The 19,776-nt window shown below is 45.3% G+C and overlaps 1 protein-coding gene across 12 annotated transcripts in view; it reads left to right on the top strand.

Moving 5' to 3' along the window:
- Positions 1 to 19,776, top strand: part of gramd1bb (GRAM domain containing 1Bb) — a 115,147-nt gene that overhangs the window by 37,754 nt on the left and 57,617 nt on the right. For 5 of the 12 annotated variants that reach the window (XM_018748722.2, XM_018748708.2, XM_018748707.2 and 2 more), the window contains exons 2-3: positions 3,343 to 4,415; positions 13,877 to 13,954. The exons of 1 other annotated variant lie outside the window; for it this stretch is intronic. In XM_018748722.2, the coding sequence (XP_018604238.1) occupies positions 4,021 to 4,415; positions 13,877 to 13,954 (473 nt within the window). In that variant the 5' untranslated portion in view covers positions 3,343 to 4,020. Of the gene's footprint in view, positions 1 to 3,342; positions 4,416 to 13,876; positions 13,955 to 17,381; positions 17,691 to 19,776 lie in introns of those variants that run through there. 6 more of the 12 variants (XM_018748719.2, XM_018748716.2, XM_018748720.2 and 3 more) reach the window with 4 other exon arrangements.

Here is a 19,776-nt window from a genome sequence, read left to right as displayed (position 1 = left end):
TGTCCACCTATATTAATTAGTAAAAACTGTCACTTTTGGGGGAAAAAAAATCAACTGAGGAGGAAAATACAGTGAGGCACCTGTAAAAACCTTAATGCATGAGTGGAATTGCAGAATGTTTTCCAGCGAACGTGTTCCCTGAGCTATCGGCAGAATGCTGTGTGGTCATTTCCTGTTCATTTTGGTCCCAGTGTACCTGGTTTACCATGATGCTGCGGACACACGTGTCAGCAGCTGGATCGAGACTCACGGATATTTTGCAGCCTGCAGCTGATTTGAAGGGAGTCCAAGTGAAATATTTGACTACGGCCACCCGCTGGATATTCTTATCTCGGCAGGGGTCGGAGGTCAGGGTGCTCAATCTGTGCGCTGCTTGCCGACGCCGATAGGGTAGTTTACCTTGTTCCCTTTGTTTGCTCAGCCGCTCTCAATTCATTTCACCCAAAGTGATGAAGTAGCCTGGAGTAGAAGTAAAGTGGTCAGTCTCTCTCTCTCACACACACACACACACACACACACACACACACACACACACACACACACACACACACACACACACACACACACAGTGGTCAGTTGTATAACGTTAAACTGATCTGAATTCAACCTTTGACTTAAAATTCTTTATATTAACGTCACAATAAGACATTCCTTCTTTTCAGATTTACTTGTACAGAGCAGCCTTCCGGACACCAAGTAAGTTTTAGATTGCAAAGAGACTATTATGCTCATCTTTTAATGTTAAAATGATTATTTCCTGGAATCAGGTGGCACAGCGAGTAGCACTGCTGTCTCACAGTGCCTCAGTGGTACGAGAGGGCATGGGTTCAGTCCCCACTCAGTCTGTGTGGAGTTTGCATGTTCTTCCCATGTTTGCATGGGTTTGCTCTGGGTGCTCTGGTTTCCTCCCACAGTCCAAACACATGCTGTTTAGCATCCCCCATAGTGTGTGAGTGACAGAAAGAGTCTGTGTGTTCCACTGATGTATGGATGAGTGACCCATTGTAAGTAGTGCATCTAGCAGTGTAAGTCACCACGGTGAATAATGTGTGTGGGCTACATAGAGTTCATTGGAAGTCACTTTGGACAAAAGTATCTGCTAAGTGAATAAATGTAAATGAATAATTGTTCAGGGTTTCCCCTGAATTCTGAGCTGACCTAGACAGTGCGTCTCTTTTGTGTTTTACATGAGAGCTTTTAACATTTATTTGCCAACTGACAGCTGTTCTTTTCATTAAAACTTTGGAGTTGTACACCAAGGTGGAGTTCAGCTGCAGGTGTGTGTTACTCACACACTTCTTGTTGGTGTTTAAAATCTATGGAAGGTTTGACATCTACAGTATCTCCAGTAGCATCATAACTTTATATCCCATTCATTTAATTTAGTTTTTTCCTTCGTGACATAGTTCTTGAAGGGGGCTCAAATGATGAGCGCTTCAGCGTGCGTCAGCCTTCGAGTTTCCCTCCATCCTTCCCGTGTTCCGCTGCTGCAAAGAGCAACCTGTGAATTACATGTTGGAGGTCTAAGATCCTCTTTTTCTCTTCCAGATGTTGTTCTAGGCCTACAAACTCTGAACCGGTCTTAGTCGCAGAAGTTCTTTGTGTTATGTTCTGTCTGCGAGAAGAGTTTTACTCTCAGTTCGAGTCCAATGTGTGTTTTAATGACACGATTTGGATGCAACACACCGAATAAATAGCGGACCACTGTTTGCGAAATGAAAACTTTTGCAGGTGCGCTTCGGGAATAATAGGATCCCATATCGAAAATTCACTCAGGCTACATGTTTTGCATTTATTGCTTAATTTCGATGCGCTGTATTGCAGACGAAGACTGTTAGGAAAAGTGATGATGGTGCAAATAACCTTTTTTTGTGTAAGTGCTGCTGGAGCTGCTGAAAGAAAAGCTATAATGCTGGGACATAAATCAGATATTATAAAACAACCTATTATGTAGGTAAGTTGCATTTTTGGAGGTTTCAATTCGCTGTTGCCAGTGAGTGAGTCAGTTTTCTGCTTTTTAAATCACAAATTAATCTTTGTATGCGTGTGCAAAGAATATTTTATTTTATTCATTTATTTATTTATTTATTTATTTTTTTGTTGAAACTAAGTTGGTCCCAGTTGTTCGCAAATCCTTGGTTTTTAAACAGAATATGTTCATAACTTAGTCTGTTACCACGAAGTCGCGCTCAGTAAAAAGTACAATAGACCACATACAAGAGTGTGATATTTTCAATATCTTTCTTTTTAAAAAAAAAAAAAAAAGGTAAATTTTAAGGCTAAATTACAAATAAGGCTTGAAATTACTTGTTTCCACAAACTTCCATTCAGTGATCGGTGACTTACTCGTCCCATACACATGTGCATCGTTCCTTGTCGTTATTGATCAGCAGCACTCATAACAACACAGAACAGCAACTGTAAACACCGTGCAACTCAATTCAGGTGATGTGGTTCTACTTTCCTCTTCTGTTCTTTACCGCCATCTGTCAGCTTGGCACATAAACACGAGAACATGTGTTTCTGCGTGCAGAATCATTATAAATGATAATACGTTTAATCAGGAGCGATAAAACGACTATGGGGAATGCAGTTAAAATGATAAAGAAACCAGAAAATATTGCTGTGTTCACGCAGGTTAATTTTGTATATATCCGGGAATTGTGCTGTACGCCGAGGACAACTTCTCCTAGGGCAGCCTGTAGAGTAGTGGACCCAAAGGTTGCAGGTTCGAGCCTCACCTCCAGCTGTAGTACCCTTGAGCAAGGTACTTACCCTGAATTGTTCCTGTATAAATGGGTAAATAATTGTAACCTTAACATTGTAAGTCGCTTTGGAGAAAAGAGTCGGCTAAATGAATAAATCTAAATGTACTGGGTGTTGGTCACGTTCAAGGTGACAGCTGTAGATCTGCTGTGATTGGCCCAGAGTGAATCCCATCGATGTCTCCAGCTAAGATGAACACCGGTGCATCTGCAGCCGCATCAGGGCTTTGACTCTGCGCTCCTTCGACGCGCTTACTCGCACGATGAAAGGGCCGGGTTCTAGACGAGCGCTTTGCGTGTGCTTTTTCTATGGCATCCCTCGGAGCCCGGGAAAGCCCACACGTGTGCGCACGCAAACGCTGAAATGGTAGAGAAAACAAACAAGCCCCGTCAATCTGTGTTTGCTTGCGGTCTCGGGAGAGCAACTTGGGGGACAGAGTGTGACCGTGCTGCTTGTTTGTGTGTGTTTGCGTCACTGGGTTTTCCGTTTGTGCTGGTAAGAGTGTTTGTGTGTGTCTTGCCTAGCAGCAGCAGTGGCTCTCCGTCGCACACCATATCCCCTTGCTCTAACTTGTAGGCTGTGGCTGGGGCGAGCGGGGCGAGGAGGCGGCGCCGAGGACAGGAGCGCCACTAGACCGAAGAAGCTCGCTCTGGGGGAGGACGTCCAGAAAGAGGCCCCAGGAGGCCTGGGGAGGGTGCTGCTTCAGTGGATCCCTCCTAGGACTTGGAGAGTAAACGGCGAGAAGTGTGTGTGTGTGTGTGTCTGTGTGTGTGCGCGCGCGCACACCTGTTTGTGTAATTCATCCTCCACCGCAGGGGAGCCCGGAGTACTGTTACACACTGGCGCCTATACATGTTTCATCTGTTGCTCTGAGAACAACACCCCCTATTCCCTACCCCCCACCTCTTTGTTATGTGATATAAGCCCTCCTGGGACTTGCCTCCACCGTACCTCCTGCCAGGGAGAGCCAGGCCTCCGTTCGTCTCCGCGCCGCGTTACCGGAACGCTCGCGCCAGGAAGAACCGAGGACCCGCTGCGTGGCAGCACGTGGAGAGCGCGTCATGGGAACGAGAGGCATCGTCGCCTCGAGGGAGAGAACTAGATAGAGCCGAGCGCCTTCGTACGGGAGAATCTTTCGTGGATTGACGCTCGTACGCCCGGTTTCCTCCATCTGCTCTTCGCCGGTGGCCTGCCGATCGCTTCTCGCTCCCTCTGTTGAGCGGAAGGAAGTTGTGCGTCCAAGAGCGCCGCGCCATGACCGAAACGCTCCGGCTCCCGTCGTTCCAGGTGCAGGTCCCGGGGGACTGTGGCGGGCTAAGCCCGGGGGCTGCGGACGGGTCTCTCTTCGGGGCCGATCTGGCCCGGTCCAGCTCCTCCACTCCCACGCTGCGACGCCGCCGCTTCAAGATGCGTCGCACGAAGAACGTGCTGAGCGAGACGGAGGTGTCGGGAGATGGGCCGGTGCGCCGCGCCCGCTCCGGGTCCAAGGAGTACCTGCAACTTCCCTCCATTGAGATTACGCCCTCGAGCGATGAAGACGCACCCTGGTCCAACTGCTCCACGCCCAGCGCCTCGCCACGTCGTAAACGCTTCCTGCTCAAGAAATGGCTGAAGGTGCGTGAGAGGAAGGAGCACGGCAGCGAGAGCAGGTCGGTATGGCGTTCAGACCGTGCCCCTCGCATGCCACGCCCCCTAGATTGACCATTAGAATCACTACTCCTGTAGGATACTAAAATGGAAATCAAACCGTCGTAAGTGTAAGTGTCGAAGTTGGTTAACGAAATTATTCTTGACTTCTTCACGACTTGAGTGAGATTCTCACAAACTGAGGGCACCTCTGATGCTCAAATCGCACTGTCACCACTCACCTTTTAAAATGCGCTCTTTGACGCTTTTATGGCCTTGCCACATTTTTTGTGTTCCTTCCGGCTGTCTCTGGGTTTCTTTTTTTTTTTCTTTCTTTTTTCCCTCCTCAAAAGAAATCCTAATAGTTTTGTATATTTTGCTGTGTGTTTTCTTTTTTCTTTGTGTATACAGCTTGGGTAATCTGTCGACATGTTGTTCTGTAGGTCTACTGCCTGTCACGGTAGAGTTTAAACAAGTGTTAATTGTATGCACAGACACTCATTCATAGGAATACCATTGTGCATTCATAGCAAGGCCCACAAACTGGACTTTAGGTGCTAATATTCAGCGTTCCTCACTCTGTCATAAGTTACAGTACGATGCGTCATACCATGGAGCCGCAGAGCCAGGAGTGACATAAGCAAGAAACCCACCATTTAAACAGTAAATCCATCGCAACTGGACATTTGCGTGTCCTCGACTGATTGATTTAAACAAGGATTTCCATAAACCCTTCCTTTTCCTAAAGGCAATGTACGTTGACAGCAGAGCTACGTAAAGGATCAGTCAAATACTGCTTTTTGATGACTTCTTGAGGACTACAGTATGTACATATTGATCTGTGGATTCAATGCATTTGTAAGCATGGGAAAAAAGTAATGGGACACTGTAGCTATAAAAATGCAAGCATATATAGTGGCCCATCGTAAAGAAGACATCGAAATTCTAGTATTTTTTTAAAAAAAAAAAAAAAAATGCAGCTGCAAATTTGACGGCAGTGAAATGACCAAATACATTTTAGACACGTGCTCATTTCTGCCTTTATTTAAAACGTGAACGAGATCCTCACGTTTTTAGGTAGAAGATGAGCAGAGTTCCATAGATGTTGGCTTCGTTTGTGATCCTTTTGTTTTGCGACTGTCCAGCGTTTCATCTTCGAAATGCAGCTTACGATCTGTAGGCCAGTGGCACCTCTACGGCGTGTTATGTTGTATTATAATAAGTGCACTGTTAAGCCGTCATACCCGACATGACAGCGATGGCCTTTCGCAGCAGACGTCCTGGCGGTGGCTCTGTTTACAGGCAGCTCGACACCCCACGGACGGGCTGTTTTTTTTTTTTTTTTTTTTTTTTTTTCTCCCCACCGATCATTAAGCTCCCTGCCTGTTGTTCCGCCACTTCGGCGACGTCGCTTGTATTGCAGATGTTTCTGAGCCTTGTCTCCATAATGAAGAATTCTAATGTGACCATTGCAGAAATACCACGTTGTCTCAAGTCTGTTCTGTGTATTGGTTTGTTCTTGGTAATTAGTGGATGCTCTGAGTTACGAGTCATCAAGGGTATAAAAACTGTGATACCCAAGTCCAAGGTGTATGACCTAAACCCTAACCAGGAATTAAACAATGTGTCGGGCATTTGGGTTTAAAGAAAAAAAAAAAAGTAAAATATTTGTTTGAGCGTTGAGCGGATGCGTGGCTTCGTGTCTGTACCGTTTGTGTGGGTGTGTGTTTGGCCATCATCCCTGCTCACATTTCATCCTGGATCAGTAATCGATCTTTTGCTGAACATCGGTCCACCATCATCCTCAACAGACCGTTCAGCCGCTCTCCTCGCAGCGTCTTCATTTGCATTTACTTTGCACTTGATGCATCTTGGAGGTTGGCATTCGGAGCAACGCGCGAGGTTATTGTAAGCAGAACAAAATAAGCTGCAGCAACGCTGACCGCGCTCCAACTGAATAACACTGTGTGCACTGGAACACATTGAATGAATGAAGCTTTCCATTTCCTTCTTCTGTTGGCATTTCTCTGTGTTAGTTATTATGTAAGTAAGTGGGGCAGTTATTGTTGTGTGGAAATAAACTTTATTGGAGGTGTTCATTTGCCTCGCGTGGTTGGCGGACCCCTGGGAATGGCTTTGGCAGCGGTAATTTTGTCCAGCTATACAACGGTGTGAAAAATGTGAAGCTCAGTCTCTTCTGTGTTTTTTGTTGAAGTCAGAAAATAACCAGGAATGTTTCGCCAGTTCGGAAGGTGCAATGCAGGTTTCGAAGAAAAAACTGCACGTACTCTTGGTGAAAACCTTTTCACGATAGAACATTCCCCCCCGACACACCCGCCGGGCATTCTTTTATTGCCGATAATGATGGATTTTACTGGAGATGGCAGGGCTAAATGCACTTTTTAGACACTCGGGATGAACTTTGCTACGCTTCTTCCCTTGTCCACGGTACAACGCTAGACAGTTCGAGGCATGTAAACCATTGCATGTTTTCCACTCTTGGCTTATAAAACCGCAGCGCAGAGAAAATCTGAGGAGTTAATGAATGAACCCAAAGCAGGATTAATAATTAAACAAGTCTGCAATGCCCCCCCCCCCCCAACCCCCACCCCGGCCTTTGCGTGCCATCCGTGTTGAACCATGTCGGAGTGTGACGAGCTCTCCGGAGCGGAGTGCCCAACCTCGATCCGGGATGACGTGCCCACCGTATCGCACTCCGTTGAACCTGTGGAAGCTGTGGCGCAAAAGCCAACACGGATCTCCGTGGAGTCACGATACTTCGAAAAGAGCAGGTACTTTGGGCAGGTCGGGCGATGCGGGCAGGACGTGTTTTCAGCGACCGGAAACCCCAAATTTAGAAGCCTGTCAATTTATTGGAATATTGCGACAAATTTAGTTTGCATCTTTCGGGTCGACCAGAAACCGGCGCTTGTCGGCTTTTTGTTGCGCCACGGAAGACAACGGGGACAGTTAATATTGGAGTTAATATAGTCAGGGTTTAATCCATAGCACGGTCCTGTCGGATGCAGCGCTTTCACAAATATTTTCCGATTTTCTAATTTAGCTTAACTACAATTAATAATTGCTGTTTCTGTCTGGACTTTGCTCTGTTTGGTTACATGTGGCCCCGAAGATCTTGATTGTTCAAAAAGAAACGGACCATCGTTTCAAACTAACCGTTGAAAACAAACTATTTTCTTGAAGTTGTGGAAAGTTGATGGTTGGTAGTGTCCAACAGTGGGGTCAAGGTGCAGGAGTTGCTTGTTTCCTAAAGCTTTGGCTTCAGTATTGCAAAGATTCAGCAAATAATGTTGGTTTACACACACACACACACACACACACACACACACACACACACACACACACTGGTTGAAGCCACTTGTCCCAAGTGGGGTCGCAGCAAGCCGGAGCCCAACCTGGCAATGCAGGGCGTAAGGCTGGAGAGGGAGGGGACACACCCAGGATGGGATGCCAGTCCATCACAAGGCACCCCAAGTGGGACTCAAACCCCAGACCCACCAGAGAGCAGGTGCGGGTCAAACCCACTGTGCCACTGTGCACCCCTGTTAGTTTCTAATATTCCTTAAATAGGAAAAAAAAATATTTCACATTGAATAAGCAAAATGAAGGTTATTTGAGTGGAATGCTGCAGTTTTACCTTTGATTTTATATTTTATCAAATTTTTCTTATAAAAATAAATTTAGCTTTATTGGTAATGGAAAGATGCACCTGGTAGTCTGTTTGAGGAAGTTGCAGAACTTCAGTAATTTAAGTTTGCTATTATGTTTTGCTGGACAAGACTGCAGCTGTATGTGGGCTGAACATCAAATATGTGGCCATTGATATGAGTATGTAGCTGAATCTGCAGTTGCACCCAAGATTATGTTCTTAAGCAGGATGGGTCTGTCCTCCTGTAAAGTTGACACATTACTTTTAGTTTGCTAGTCCAACCTGAACCTCTGCTGTAGTGGGCACTTGTTGGGGATCTTATCGCAGATGATCCGGCGTTGGCACTGAAGTGATTGTGTAAATCACCGATTTGTAATGCAGAGGGCCTAAGCAAGGGTATTTAACCTATACTGCTGCAGTAAAACAGCCAGTTGTGGGAATGAGTGAAGTTGTCAGATAAAACTGCTAGAGAACAAAATGAGGATAGAAATCTTGCAGGAAGGGAATCCGTTCTGACACTTCCTTGAAACCGCATGATTTTTTCCAGGCAGTGTAGAGTTATGGCTGCCCGAGTGTTTCTTGGTAAGTGGAACGTGGTTCGTCAGCCACAAAACGCCTCCAAAGCAACTGCATCTTGTCTGTCTGCTGGAACTGTTTCAAAAAGGAAACCTCTCAGACAGATGTTGCAGATAGACAGTCAGGTCAACTGTAGTCTACATCCTTTAAAGCTTTTTTTTTTTTGTTTTTGCCATTTGGCCGTTTTCGAAAAGGTTAACGGTCTCGGTGCAATTAGAGGAGCTTTGAAATGGTTTAATCTCCGTTGAAAGGGGTTCCGTAAAGCTTTTTTAGGCTGCTCGGAAACACTCTCCGCCAAAATTTCCAGTGGCTGCTTTGGGTCAATGAAGTGTTTGGAACATCGCATCTTCTCCAACTTTGTGGCCGGACTGCAGCCTTCACGAGGAAGAGTCTCCTTTATCCCAGGTATTTGCTGTTCTCTGCTACTTGGCGGGTAAGCTCCCGATAAATGACGTAGGACGCACTTTTTTCCGTGCCAAACGAGTGGCTTTCGGCTGCCGAGCGCTGCTGCTCTCTTACCGCATTAGTGTGCGTAGAGGTGTGTTACTTACAGTGCTCCCAGTAGAGCCCCTGAGGGGGGGAGTCTCGAGCGCTCCTGAATATTCATGACAAACAGCCCCCTCTCCCCTCAGGTGCCCAGGAGTTCAACTGGCGGGAATAAACCTCGGGCACGCTCGAAGTGCGCTGCGCTTTTCACATCGCGGTGCGTTCGTTTTGCGCGAAGAAGATGAATTTGCTCACGGCCCCTTAGCGGCGCATCGCGTTTAGAGTATGCATGTCTCATCAATTGTGAATGACACATGAATAATGGAGCGCGCCTTCGTGTCACCGTTGACTCTGCCCGCATGTTTTGCAAAGGCATGTGTGCACCGACATCAGCGCAACGTTTCTTTGAACACCTCTTCCGTCCTCCGTATATCCTGTCTTTATCGTTGCAAGTGTTTGACAACTTTGTCCGACCACAAAGTCCAAGGTCATTCGGTCTAGTTGTATTAATTTGAGAGGAACGGTGGCACAGCGGGTAACGCGGTGCCCTGCTCCTCAGTGGGCATGGGGTTCGAGGTCAGGATGTGCGGAGTTTGAATGTTTCTCCCTGTCTTTGTACCCTTTGAACATGTATGGAAGAAGGCAATGCAAAGCAGTATTGCTGCTCCTTCCTTGCCTTGGGAAATTTGTAAACCTGAAACCAGGCAAGTGGCTGGTGCAAGCTGGCCATTCCTCATCAATAACTGTCCAAAGCATGGTCGTTCCCTGGACTGGAATGCTGCTTAGTTGTAAGGCAATGAAACGCACTCATCGACTTATCCATGCGCGCACTCGGAGCAATTTAGTCACCGATTCGTTGGAAATGCATGTCTTTGCAGCATGGGAGGAAACCAGAGCACTTGGGAAACCCATGCAAACTTCACACAGACAGTCATAATTCAAACCTACAGCCCTGGAGCGGTAAGGCAGCGGTGCTACTTGCTGTGCCACCCTGTACTGTAGTAACATGGTGAAATTATAATTGGCTGCCTGGTTCTTAAGATTGTCTCTGATGTTGATTCCATTGAAGTCGTCATACCCAGTTGCTCAGCGTTAGGTCTTTGTACGGACCTCTCCGGGAGCAAAGGCACGGAGAGACGCTGGAAGGGGATTGCTGCCGGGCTACGGGCCTGCAGCTGAAACCGCTGCGGAATGTAACAGAAGCCTTCAGAAGCAGGTTAGGAAGCCAAGCGCACAGGAATTCAGCCCATCTGGAGAAGCTCAACTAATTTGGGGTGAGAACGGACAACATCTGGGGCAGCGAAGGAGTGAGAAACGATGACATGCTTCCCCTCTTTAAAGAAGCCGTGTTTATACCGTGGAATGAGTCGACGCCAGAGAGCGACTCCTCTCGTAGCGCGTTTGAGTTCCATGGAGTCGCTGCGGTTGAGCTCACCTCACCTTCAGTCTCTCAACCAGGAGAAGGTGACATGTGGGAACAGCCAAGCTCACATTTGGGAGCACAACGGTTCAGTTGGAGTAACTGAAAATGGAGCATGACATTGGATCTCCAGCGGAGCTCTTTGCCATCGAGAAGGTGCTTAACTCGGACAATGACGGTGTGCGATGCGGCAGATTTTGGGAAGAAACGGAAGTCGACCCATTTACAGCAAGTCATTTGCTGCGAAATCTGCATTACTGAGTGCATTTTCTTAATTAGCTTGATGAGAACCAGCAAGATTGTCTCTTGACATGGTTTTATTAATAGCCTCGAATTTTTGTCATTCACATTATCTCCCCACAATCAGTTGTCTGTGTATAGTTAAGAAATCAGTCAAATGTTTTTTCAGCAGTGGGACTAAATTGGACTGACGGAACTATGTTTGTTTTGTCATGTCTTGCTGAGGCCTTTGCCCTAGGCAACATACAATGTTGTGTTTGTACACAAAAAAACACTACAATGACTTCTGCTGCTTTTGAAAATATACATTTCTGTTTTTTTTTTTTTTTTTTGTCTTAATTCAATGTTCTGCTTTCTCATGTCCTTCATACACACACTGACTGAAACGGCTTGTACCAAGCAGGGTTGCGGCGAGCCGGAGCCTAAGCCGGCACCACAGAGCGCGAGGCTGGAGGGGGAGGGGACACACCCAGGGCGGGACACCAGTCCATTGCAAAGCACCCCAAGTGGGACTCGAACCCCAGACCCACCAGAGAGCAGGACCCAGCCAAACCTGCTCCACCACTGCACACTCACACCCGTATTATATGGCCTTAATTTTTTCCTTTATTAAATTTTTTTTTTTTTTTTTTTTTTTTTTTTTTTTTTTTTTTTTTTTTTAAATTTTGCTAAATGAGTGAAATGGTTTACAAACACTTACTCAGAATTTGATGTTATATGAAGAATGCTGGCGTACTAAGGTGCTTACAGTGATTTACCCACAGCTGAGTAATTTTTACCAGAGTTATTCAGTCCCTTGATAAAGGGAACAAAAAGAGCAAGAACTCACACTCAGGACCTTCTGCTGCAAGGTCATGTGTTTAAAAACCATCCCTCCTGGTTCCTGTTCATATGAATGCCCACCCCAACACCGCTACACATAGGCTTTATGTTCACAGTATATTTTGAGCATTTCATCATATAGTATATTTAATCTCCAAATAGTGCTTGTGTGAATCAACTATTTTTTTTTTAAACCAAGAAATGACTGATGAAATGACGAAACCATTCCCTTTTGTGGCTGTTCCTCCTCTTGGGAAAATCACTTTGAACAGTTCGTATAAAGAAAATATATAGTAATGCTTCTTTAGTTAATTCTGTTTTCAGACAGACGGTTTCTTGGGGAACCCTTATTTGATGCATTTATTGATTAACTGGCTTTCCTGGTTGTTTTTGTTACCGTTTCACTTAAATTCTACAAAGAAATCCGGAGTCAAACTGAGGGGGATGGAGTAGCATAGTGGTTAAGAGCTCCTGTTGCTGGACTCAGAGGTCACGGGTTCAAATTCCACCTTCTGTAATAGTTTAATGAAGGTACTTAACCTTGATTGCTCCACTAAAAGTTTCCCAGCTCTGTAAATGGGTCAATTATTGCAAGTACCTTACCGAAAGTCACTTTGGAGAAGAGCTTTAGGTAAATGCAAACCTTTGTTCAGGTATATAAGGTACTGTATGTAGTAAAATGCCCAAGCTTGTCTTCCACACACCGCCTTTGCTTTTCTCTAGATTCGGAAATAAAGTTTGAGAATAAATGGGAGACTGCAGTCAGGTTTCCCCTCTGCCCTTCTGGTAAATGTACAAAATTTAACGTTCCCTTATTTGCTGTGCCAACATCTTACTCGCACAGGTGACGCTCCAAAATGCTCCGAATGGATTTTGCATGTCCAACCTGTACCTTCATGGTGTCCTCCTACAGCCCGAAGATGAGAGAGAGAGAGAGAATATGAAACTGAGTGTGTGTGTTACCCTGTTTTACATCATGCATCACGCCCTCTGTTTCCAAGATAGGCTCTGGACCACCGTGACTGAGTACTGTGCCTGCAGTTGTTTCTATAAACAAGAAAATATTTAGGGGTCTTAAATCTTTTTCATTACATTTTGACATATTTGTTGTTGAGCATCACAGGCAAATGCTGCACTCGGCGAAATAATTTTCGGCAGCAATCGCTCGTTTTGATCTGGGATTTTTGCTTTTGACCGACTGGCCTCAACTTGTAGCTGCTGCTTCCCTCTAGTGGAATGTGTCTGCAGCTCATTTACGCTGAGGCTACGCTCACTGTCATCATCATTGTTACCGTGGTTGTTCCTCACCTTTACTTAGGCGTTTTGGATATAGTAAATACCTAAAAATGGCCAATAATGAGCTTTACAATAATACAGCCCATTTGCATCACAGTGTTCTTACTGTATTTATTCAAGGTATGTACCTTGATTGAGGGAACCGCAGCAACAGTGAGGATTCCAGCATGGGACGCTCGCATTTCCAGGCTGAGGTTCTACCAGGACGTTAGCTGCTGTCCTCAAAAATACAACTCCGGCAGAACCCGAACCCACAACCTCTGAGTCACCTGTGCTGTGTTTCACTAGATGTCCAATGTGATGTAAAGTGAGCCTCTTCTACCTACACACACACACACACACATCCATCCTAACGCCCAGGTTGGCCACTGGCCCATTGGATTTTTGCGCCGCTGAGAAGTCGAAAAGGTGTTCTACTGGTTGCCCTCCACCGACCTACTGGTCACCGGTGTAAAACGCCCTGAGTTTCCTTGTTCAGTCATTCAATAAGAAGAAAACTAGAAAATGTCTGTGATTTGGAGCCAAACTGTTTGCATAAGTGTGGCCAAATTATCTTGAGGTGCATTAATGAAAGTTTACATCTTTTTATATATCCGTGAACAGTCTCTTTTGGGGAAAAACTGTGATTTACTGTAGTGGTACTGTCCATAAATATACTGTCCTGATGTGATTTGCTTACTTTCAGGTGTGTTTCTGTAGTTAATTAAGGGTGATGTATAATTTGCAGTAATATTCATGAGCGTTCCAGTCGTAAATTTATATTCTCGTCGTTTGGTCGTTTCAAATTTTGTGCACTTTAGTATATTGGAATGTTTAGATGCTTTTTCAAAAGGCTCTGCATGAGTGCACTAGCTTGTGGTGGATACCGTGTTTACAGTATGGATAATCAGGGTGAGGGTTTGGTTTGACTGGGTTGCCGGGCAGCAGCGCTGTGGTCACTGACAGCTGCTCTCCCTTTCTGTGCTGTGTTACAGCAGCCAGCAGAGCAGTCAACAGAGCAGCCATGACGACGACTCGGCTCGCTTCCTGACTCCATTCATTCGCGAGGAAAGGTGAGCTCTGCACCTGTGTCGCTGTGTGTGGATGTGGATGTGGGTGTGTGTGGAGATTCATATGTACATACGACCCTGCGTCATCCTGCAAGGAAACCCTGACACATAACTTGGCACATGGCAAAATCCTATTTCGTTTAAAAATAATATAGTATTAGGAGCAAGTTTTCACCACGTTTGACCACGAGCGCTCAAATGAAAGGAAACGGTCAGCTCTTCGCTGTAATTCTGCATCGCAGCCACAAGAGGACGTTCCGGGTTCGTCACAACTGTCAAATTCGGATTTCGGTAACTCGTGCCTGCGTTCGGTGACCCGCCGGAGGTCTCTGAGCTTTCCAGCGCTTTGGTGCCGTGACTGCGAGCTTTCGCGGGGCGTTTGCGCTATCCTCGGGAATTGCAGAACATACTGCTCCCCCCCAGCAAGTCAAATCACAGAATGCTCCAATAAAGCAAACATCTGTACCTTCCAGCATCAAGGACATCTTCCCTTCCTCATTGGTTTTGCTCATCAGTTTCGAAATACCAATTTAAACTCGAATTTTCAGGTTTTATTGGCTACTGTCACAAAGGGGACAATTTACATTGATTCATTCAGCAGACGCTTTTCTCCAAAGCGACATAAATCTCGTAGAAAATACAATTTGTGCATTACATTAGGAGAAAGGCATAGCTGCAGATGTGTGATTCTTAACTATAGTTTGTTTCCTTCACTGACGTTCATCACACAAATAGCTGCATAAAACTTAACCAGAATATCAGTGATTCCTAATCATCTTCCTAGTAGGTTTTTTTTTTTTTTTTTTGAGATACATATAAACATTTCCGTTACGTTGCAGGAGTGGCTCCGATTGATCCGATCATGAATATTTGTACCTTACATGAACTTAAGAGATCGTGGGCAAAGTGAGTCTGGAAGAGATTGGGTTTTAAGACCCTTTTTGAACGCAGACAAAGATTCGGCAGCTCTGAGTGAGAGGGGGAGGTCGTTCCGCCACAGCGGAGTCGGAACCGAGAATCTCGGTGCTTTACTCTACGTGCGCGGGGCCACCAAGCGAGCGGATGTGGAAGAGCGTAGCAATCTGGTTGGGGTGTAGCACATGATCAAGTCCAAACAAAAGGTCAAACGACATAAATTATTGCAGAATCTTTTTGCATGCGAGCTTGTCATAACTCTTAGAGACTCTACGCACATGTTGTAGATGAAATGTTACTTCAGTGTATTATTGTTTAGAGATTATGCATCAGTATAGCTCTCCCTACTCCTGTGTGCAGTCCATTTAGTCGCCAGTTTGCAGACCACACTTCAGAAATGAAGAACAATTTCTGTGTGCATCACACACCAGCTGAGCCATTGAGCAACATGGACCATCTCCTGGGTGACTCATGATGCCACCCCACACATCTCACTCTTTCTCAGCTCACACATGTTCTCTTGTTATTACATGTGGAGCTGTATAGTGGACACTGATTTATTTTTTTTTTACTGTTTAATTACTAATTGAATATTTGCAATGTGTTTTTCACAAGCACATATTCACTGTTACATGTGCTATTACCGTTCAGTGGAAGCTCAATCTTAAGGTGGTGTTAAGGGTTGTATGGTGGACCAGTTATACATAATTTGTAATACCACTCTATAAGCAATCTATACCACGATTAGTGTGATCTTGTCCGCAGCATCAGTGCAGCATCCATCTCTAAATAATTTATTTAAAACTGTGCATTTTGTCTTTTGTACTGAAAAAGGGTCTCTTTTGGGAATAATTATAACTAAATAAAAGACTGCTACTCACAGCATCCCAGTGGCTGTCTGTATCTCATTGTATAACGCAACACATGCTGGGCTGTGACGCTCCGCGCACGGACACCCAGACTAGATCTTAGGGGACGTCATATCTTCCTGCCTTCAGGTACCTGCGTTGTTAACTATTTCTGAGCCAGCATTAGCTCATGCAGAGAATTTTTCTCTCCTTTACCTCTGCAAATGTGGTGCAGCTCATCGTACAGTTGTGTTATATTCTAGGAAATAATAATGCAGCATAAGACCTGTGTATGTATTTGCTGTATACCGTATGTGGAAGAGATATATATCTTTGCAGAACGCGTTGATGCCTTTTACAACACGGCTCAGGTCCGTATTTCTCCCCAGAGAGGCTGTCGAAACAGGAATCGACTTTGAAGCGTTTCCAGCTCCTGTGCAGCAGTACGCCATAACTCTTCCCAGCGCCGACTCGCTGTGATGGGAAGTTAGTAACTTACTCGTGCGTCCAGGAACTCGCACTGGCAGCTCACGAGCGAAACTCAGTAAATCCCCATAATGGCTTCGGGATGATCCCTGTGATGCTCGCTAGAGAATATATATGTCTCGGCCCTTTTTTTTTTGTCAATTTATTGCATTTGATGCATTAGGGTGTCAAAGTGTGCATGCAAGATTTTGCTCTTTATTAATCTAATGAAATAATTTGGGATGGGTGTTGGAGCGAATGTGACTGAAATATGGCCACTCGATGTGAGAGCATGGCCTTGTGTAACCTTTTTTGGAGTTGTGTGTGTGTGTGTGTGTGTGTGTGTGCGTGCGCGAGTAGCAGCTCTCTGCTGTGTTATTTGGCTGAAAATGTTCACAAAAAGGAGGACATTTGACTTGATTACAGGTGATGTGTGTGTAGGAGTCCAGGCACTCGGACACACGGTGCCATTTTTTTAACCATTATTTGCTCCAGAATAAGAACACGCTCTACGCTCTCCCTAAAAGTCGCATCCCGGAAGCACTGAGGATTGTTAGTGTTGGTCTTTTCGGATTGAGAGGTGCTGAAAAGCTGTATTGTTACGTCTTTATATTCCCAGAGTGCACCTCTTTACTCCTACTAGTCACGGCGCTGTACCGGCGCTGCAGAGCACGCAGGAGTGGAAGGATGAGTGTCTCAGACCGGCACGGTGCTGCAGATAAATTGGACAGCGCTAAGCCTCACTAGGCACCTGCCAGCCACGGCCGCTTCGTATTTAACAAGCCCGGGAGAGATATCCCGAGTCCGCGGCCCATCCCCCTTCTCGCAGCCGCTCGGCGTTTCGGAGAAGGCAGCCCGCGACGTCGGACCCCTGACGCCGCCGCCGGCCGCAGGCCGCGGGGCTCGGTCGCGTCTCTCTGGGTGACGCGTGAAACTGTAGCGCCGTCGCAGAGCCGGCCAAACCACCGCGGCGAAGCCTCTGGAGAGCCTGACGCCGGCGCTTTGCACAAGCGCGCCGACGCGAGACGCCCACCCGGAATAGAGGACGTGTCCACCAGCCGAGATCTCGCCGGGAGGACGGACTCGAGAGGAGATGACCGTAATGGCGGGGACTGCACCGCCGCCGTGTCCTGGAAGCTTTTTTTTTTTTTTCTCCCGCGCTGCCGTCTGCTCTCTGTCGCTCCGTACCTCTCTCTCCCTCTCCTGCTCCCTCTTCTCCGCATGTTCTCCTGGAGCAAACGATTTTCAGATTTCTGGATTTTCAGACACGTGATACCCGCAGAGGTCACCGGGTGCTGTCAGGACAGAGGAACCGAAGTCACGGTTTAGCAGATTCAGCCGCAATAGGCGCCGCACACTCTGTCACCCAGGAATCTCTGTGCATGTGACTTCCTTTTTTATACAGAGCTGCAGTTTTTTTTTTTCTCTTCCCCCCCGCACCTGCTCCATCTCCAGCTCGAACATTGTGTACCTGGGCTTGGAGGGCGTAGAATGTCATGTTTCCTTTGCAGGTAACGGCTTGGTTTTTTTTTTTTTTTTTTTTTTTTCTCCCCCCCTTTTTTTTCCCCCAATGTCTCCCCGTCTGCATGACCTTGACCAGCTGCCTGTCTCTCTGATTGATAACTGCATTTAGGATGACATCCTGATGTCATCTAGTCATGGCTTGCTGGTCACATTGCCTGCTGCCGTGGAAGCAACTTACTGCGTTAATTATATTATTTACTCACTGTGTCTTCTAGGCGTAAAAGGCTCTCAGCATGCATGACTAAACATGCTTGCAATGTGTTCCTTTGCAATAATTTGCTCTTAAACATCATAAGGAATGATGAGTGTTAAACACAGCATATGTTGCTCTTCGGTGCATCATGCTGTATGGTCATGATAAAGGAATCGAACTGCAAAAGTTGGTCCTTTGTTAGTGAAATTACATCCTACAGGTGCTTCCTGGTGGTTTGACATGGGGAGGGATGTTGGCAGGTGGAGTAAAAGAGGGTGAAGGATAAATGTGTTAATCCTCCAGGTGGAAATTCAAGGCTGCTCACTATCATGGTATGGTGGTAGGAGTGGGATATTTTTAATGGCACCTGTGGGATGGGACACATTCTATTATAAGAGCATAATCGCTTTTAGAACAGGACCATAGGGATGTAATCGCAGCTGAAATTTCCATCAAGGGTCCTGGGGCTGTTTTAGGAAAATTACACTGTGATATATGGTAGATCTTAAAAGAGCTTGCTTTAACCGTTGGGGTTTTTTTTGTGTTATGACATTGTTTTGTGATAGTTTGGCTTTACTGTGTTACATTATTTATATAAAGTGCATTTTAGCAAGTACTGTAATGCACAGCATGTATAACTAAGCTACGTTTTTATATACAGTATAAACTTCTTTCAGTTGAACACAACTTGGTTTAAAATGAAATAAGTTACTTTGTTTCTACTTTGCATCTGAATCCACTTTTTTCTTTAGGTTCACATGTTTTTCTGGTGTAAAAAAATATATATTAACAACATTCCTTCAAATGGCCTAAAATCACAGCAAATATATAAACTGAAGCTGTGTGAAGGGAGTGGCATTAATGAGGTTTTTTTTTTCTCTCCTCTTTAAAACTTAAACAAATGTTTCTTTATTATTTAGTCTTATTATGTAGTGTAAAACTAGGTTTTCTCTGAGAGGCAGTGTTTATGGTTCACACCATCACCTCATAAATGAAGGTCCCAGGTTCAATTAATTCTACTGCTTTATTACCCTTGACCACTAAAAATACAGTTTTTCAATTTTCATCCATGTGGAGCCTATGCATGTTGAACCCATTAAGCACAGGTCATGATACAGGGTTCTCCATGGATGGGGTAGCAGTCCATCACAGGGCATGCACACACTTTCCTTCACTCGCACACACAAAGGGCAGTTTAGGGTCTCCGATTCCCTGAAGCACCTCTTTGGAGCAAGGGCAAGAGTGCTGTAGATGAATGCATGCGTGTGACAGACTAAATGAGAGTGTATGTGTGTTACTCATTTATTCAGCTGATTCTTTTATTATTGTACTGTAACGGAACAGGTTAAACACTTCCTCAAAGGTAGAACCACAGGATCACTCTAGGAATTTAACCTGGCAACCTTCAAGTTACTTGTCCATGTCCACAACCATTATTGGGTGAGAACAGAAATTGATATGTTGACCTTGTTTACTATGATGGATTTTTTTAAATATTTTTTTTTTTTTTTTTTATGCAGTGTCTGTGTCTTTGCCTGTGAATTTGACTTTCACAGTTGCACCATTTCAGCAATATTTTGACAGTTGTCTTTCTTGGTCACACAAATATTGTTATGTAATCGACCTTGTGTCATTCAGTGAGTGGTTATGCTGAACAATGTGCTTGCTTGTCCTATTGTATTGATAGGCAAATGCTTCATTCCTGTTCTGTGTTGTGCAGATTTTGGCTCGTGTTATTCTCTTCATCTGTATGCTACCATAGATGTCCCTTGCAATCTGTAGGCACTTTAAAATACTTCCTGCAATTTTCATACTTCACCAATCAATAGCAGTGCTGCCAGAGAGGTTGGTGTCCACTCATCAGTCAATGCCTTCAATTC

The sequence above is a fragment of the Scleropages formosus genome, chromosome 10 (genome assembly GCF_900964775.1).
Source record: "Scleropages formosus chromosome 10, fSclFor1.1, whole genome shotgun sequence".
Classification (NCBI taxonomy): Eukaryota; Metazoa; Chordata; class Actinopteri; order Osteoglossiformes; family Osteoglossidae; genus Scleropages; species Scleropages formosus.
This window is presented reverse-complemented; position numbering and strand designations above follow the sequence as displayed.